Source organism: Cynoglossus semilaevis, chromosome 1 (assembly GCF_000523025.1).
Source record: "Cynoglossus semilaevis isolate Cse_v1.0 chromosome 1, Cse_v1.0, whole genome shotgun sequence".
NCBI lineage: Eukaryota > Metazoa > Chordata > Actinopteri > Pleuronectiformes > Cynoglossidae > Cynoglossus > Cynoglossus semilaevis.
In genome coordinates, this window is record NC_024307.1 from 23441523 (window position 1) to 23445335 (window position 3813).

The 3813-nt window shown below is 42.5% G+C and overlaps 1 protein-coding gene across 1 annotated transcript in view; it reads left to right on the forward strand.

Annotated features, from left to right (window-relative positions):
* Positions 1–3813, forward strand: part of clcn3 (chloride channel 3) — a 23503-nt gene that overhangs the window by 17002 nt on the left and 2688 nt on the right. The window contains exon 13 of the mRNA XM_008320686.3: positions 3–176. Coding sequence (XP_008318908.1) covers positions 3–176 — 174 coding nt within the window. The remainder of the gene's footprint in view (positions 1–2; positions 177–3813) is intronic.

A 3813-nucleotide genomic window follows, 5' to 3' on the forward strand; every position in this document is an offset into this window, starting at 1 on the left:
AGGGTCTACTTCACTCAGCACGCTCCCACCCTGCCCGCCGACAGCCCTCGGCCCCTGAAGCTCCGCTCCATCCTGGACATGAGCCCCTTCACGGTCACGGACCACACGCCCATGGAGATCGTGGTGGACATCTTCAGGAAGCTGGGTCTGCGTCAGTGTCTGGTCACTCACAACGGGTGAGTAGGAGAAAGTGCATGTTTATTTATCCATGAAAAGAGAAATGACTGTGGGGAGGGAAGAGAAGATGAATCCTGCTGTCCAACCTTCTTGTGTCTAACTCAGCTGAGCTCATGTAGATGCTGTGATTTGTTGACGTAATCACTGTGAAAACCTCTGGATGGTATCTGAAATCTGCATCTCTAACTGAACTGAACCTCTGGTGTTCCCTCTAACCCTAACCAATAACTGATTAACACACTCACAGTTCCTACAGATGATGATGATGATGATTATTTTACCATCAGGTCAGTTTTACAGAGAGCCCCCTGCTGGTGTCACACAGGAACGACAGTACTGATGTTGTCCTCAGTTTAGAGGTGACTTTATGCAGCTGTTGTTGATTATTATTATTATCATTCATCTTTATATACATTTGTTACAGTCATCAAGCCTGGGATTGTTCTGCACGTTAGTGAAAAAAAAACCTCTTGTCATGGAAAGATCCAAACCATCGGTTCTACTTCTATAGAACTTTGTTGTTTTGCGATCTTTTTTATCTAACGTTTAACAACAAAACAATAAAAAAAAAATCTAGAATAAATGGAATTTCACTAGATCTTTGTCTTTTACCTAAAACACATTTGATATTTTATTGATTTTAAACTCACTCATCAACATATTTGGATGTCTGCAGAACACCAAAAAAGTTGGAACAGTAAACAATCAAATGCTCAGTCATTGAGTTCTCCAGGTCAAAGCTGAATTCGAGTATTTAAAGTAAGAGACTGATTCAGACACATTTCAGATAATAATTTTGTCACAGTTGACTGTCAGGCCTGCAGTCCAGATCTGTCTCCTGATAAAATGTCTGGAGGGAATCGGACCACTGACAGACCACTGACAGACCACTGACAGCCCGTTGTTTTTCCAAATAAAAAAAAAAGTCCAAGGGCATTATTAAAAGTCTACCAACTTTTTTGGAAGTGTGTCTTTTGATGTGAAGTTGTTTATTTATTGTAACATGTTTCATGAAGTTCTGTTGTTCCTGCTTTAACAGACAGATGAGTTCTGGTTTTGTTTTTTAAGTTGACTTGACTGAGTGCGAGTGTGTGTTTCAGGATTGTGTTGGGAATCATCACAAAGAAGAATATATTAGAACATCTGGAGGAACTCAAGCAGCAAACCAAGCCCCTGGTGACTAGCCCCTCCCCCTCTGCACACATAATCCACTCCCTCACTTTCCCACCTGTCTCCTAGGCACCGCTTCTTAGCAGGGATACATGGTGTCTGTGTGTGTGTGTGTGAGAGAACGGGTGTTAGCTAACAGTTTGTTGTTAACCTTATAAGGACTGTTCAGACTTTGAGGTACTGATGAATGATCTTTGCTGGGCTCAGGAACCAGCTCCAGACATTATTGTGTCTTTGTCTCTCTTCAACCAAACTCCATTGATAAAACCAGTCATTTTAGTTTTATGGTCCTCCTCTGTCGCCATCATTAAATAAAAATGAGTTATTTGGTGACTTATGTGTTTGTATTTATGTCTGTGACACAAAGTGTCACAAAGTATAAGCAGCACAGTTGTATTTATGTCTGTGACACAAAGTGTCAGTAGTAAGTATTCAATGGAGTTTGGTGTGGAAGAGTGAGGAGCTCCCAACATGGACTTTTCAGCGTGAAAACATTTTCCTCGACCTTCACACTGAACAAACAGACCTCAAAAGGCTGAACTATTCCTTTAAGACCTTCTACTTTAACTCTGTCCTTGCTACTCTTAGCACCCACGGGTCACGGTGATTGTTCTGTCTCAGAGGGTCTTATGGTAGAAAACCTGGTGTAGACCTGACTCCTCCTCCTCCTCCTCCTCCTCCAGTCCTTCTTTACTGGATGATGTTGTTGCACTGGGAGAAACACTGTGTGTGAATTCTTTACAGTTATTTTTTAAGCCACCAGAAAAACCAGAGACAAGTCGATGTGGCATAGTCTGGAGAACCAAGATTTTGGTTAAATATTCCTAGAAGGGATAATAACTAGTGACCAAGTTACTAGTCTTTGAGGACCTTTCAGACCAGTTCACTGACACAGGTACATCTTCATATACAGTATGTTTTCAGAAGTCCACATTAGGATCTGTGGATCAGAGACTGTCTGACTGTGAATAACTTCAAATGTCCCCTAAGAGACTTGTTCCTGGTTTTTCTCTCACTGGTGACCTTTATTACCTTGTATTTATTGAACGTGTTTCTGTTAGTCCAAAGAGTATAAAAAGATGCAGTAAGCCACATATACACAGCATGATAAAAACTAGACTTTCAAAGTGTTGTCTTTTCCTGTCTCTCTCATTTCTTTGTCCTACCTGGTGTCATGTCTCACTGTGCGTTGTGATGTCTTCTCTGTTGTGTCATTTGTCTTTGGTCCTTGTCCTGTCCTGATGTCTCTTCCTGTCTTCTGTCCTGTCTTGTCATGTACATCGTCTTCAGTCTAATAAACCAAAGCCCTGTTGAGTTTCCCACAGTGCAACATTGTTCCTGGTTTCAGTCAAACCGTGTCTGAACTTCCTGTAGTGTTCATTAGCTGTTAGCATCGATAGCTGAATTACTTTATTCTGATTATATACTGTGTACTCCTCTGACCAGATACAGTAGTATACTGTATATAATGTCTCACTAGTCTGTCTCCTGTCTTCCCTTTTCCACATTTTCTAAATATTCACCCAGGTTCAGTTTTTTTTATGTTAATAACATCTTTTTCTGTTTCTTTTGTTTTTCTATCTTTTTTTTAAACCCCTCCCCTCTTGGCTCCTCCATTTGACCATGGTCTTCACAGAATGTCAACACGTGACCGGTCCCCTTAAAGTCAACTTGGCGAGTAGCTAACTGCCCTGACATACTTAGTGTCCTTTAAGTTTTTGTATGAGGGTAGAATTCCTCTGAATAAATGGTGAATTGATCCACAGTGACTTAGTAAATTCCCATGTTTCCTGTCTTTGTGTCGTGTTGGTGAGTGTTTGTGTTGATGTGTTGTTGTGTTGATCGATGTTAGTGAGTAGGTCTGCAGTGTAATGTTTACCCAGAGTCAGCTCTGGCCATTTTGGAGTCCTCGGCTCCCCTGTTATAATTTCTTTTCCCCCTTGGGGATTGCCAAATCACGCTCTCCAACAGATGGCGCCCTAGGCGACTGCCTATGTGAAGAGCTGACTCTGTGTTCCCTGATAGATTTCTGACTAACACCGTGGTTTCAGTGTCTCCTGTGGGACAGTGGCCGACTGGACACCACTGTCTTCCAGGGGTCACTGCCCTCATGTGCTCCGCCCACTCACTGTTCTAACACCTCGTGGTCTGTTACCGTCTACATTTGTTTGTACCAGCAGCTCTGAACCAGCGGTGCATCAACATTCATGTCTGTGCAGCAGTTTGTCCTTCAGCCTGAGCCTAGTTTGACAAACGCGGCAACTGGACCTAATGTCTGGGTTAGAACCTGGTGGCCTGACATTCAAGAATGTTCTGCAGTTTTAGTTGTGAGAAAGTGGTGAAAACCAGGATTTGAAGTTGAGTCTGAGTTCACTGTGCTGCAGTAGTGGAACAGCTCCCAGTGCTCCAGTTCCTCGAACTGTTGTTTTGGTTCAGAGTGTTTACTCCATGACATCGAGGCAAATG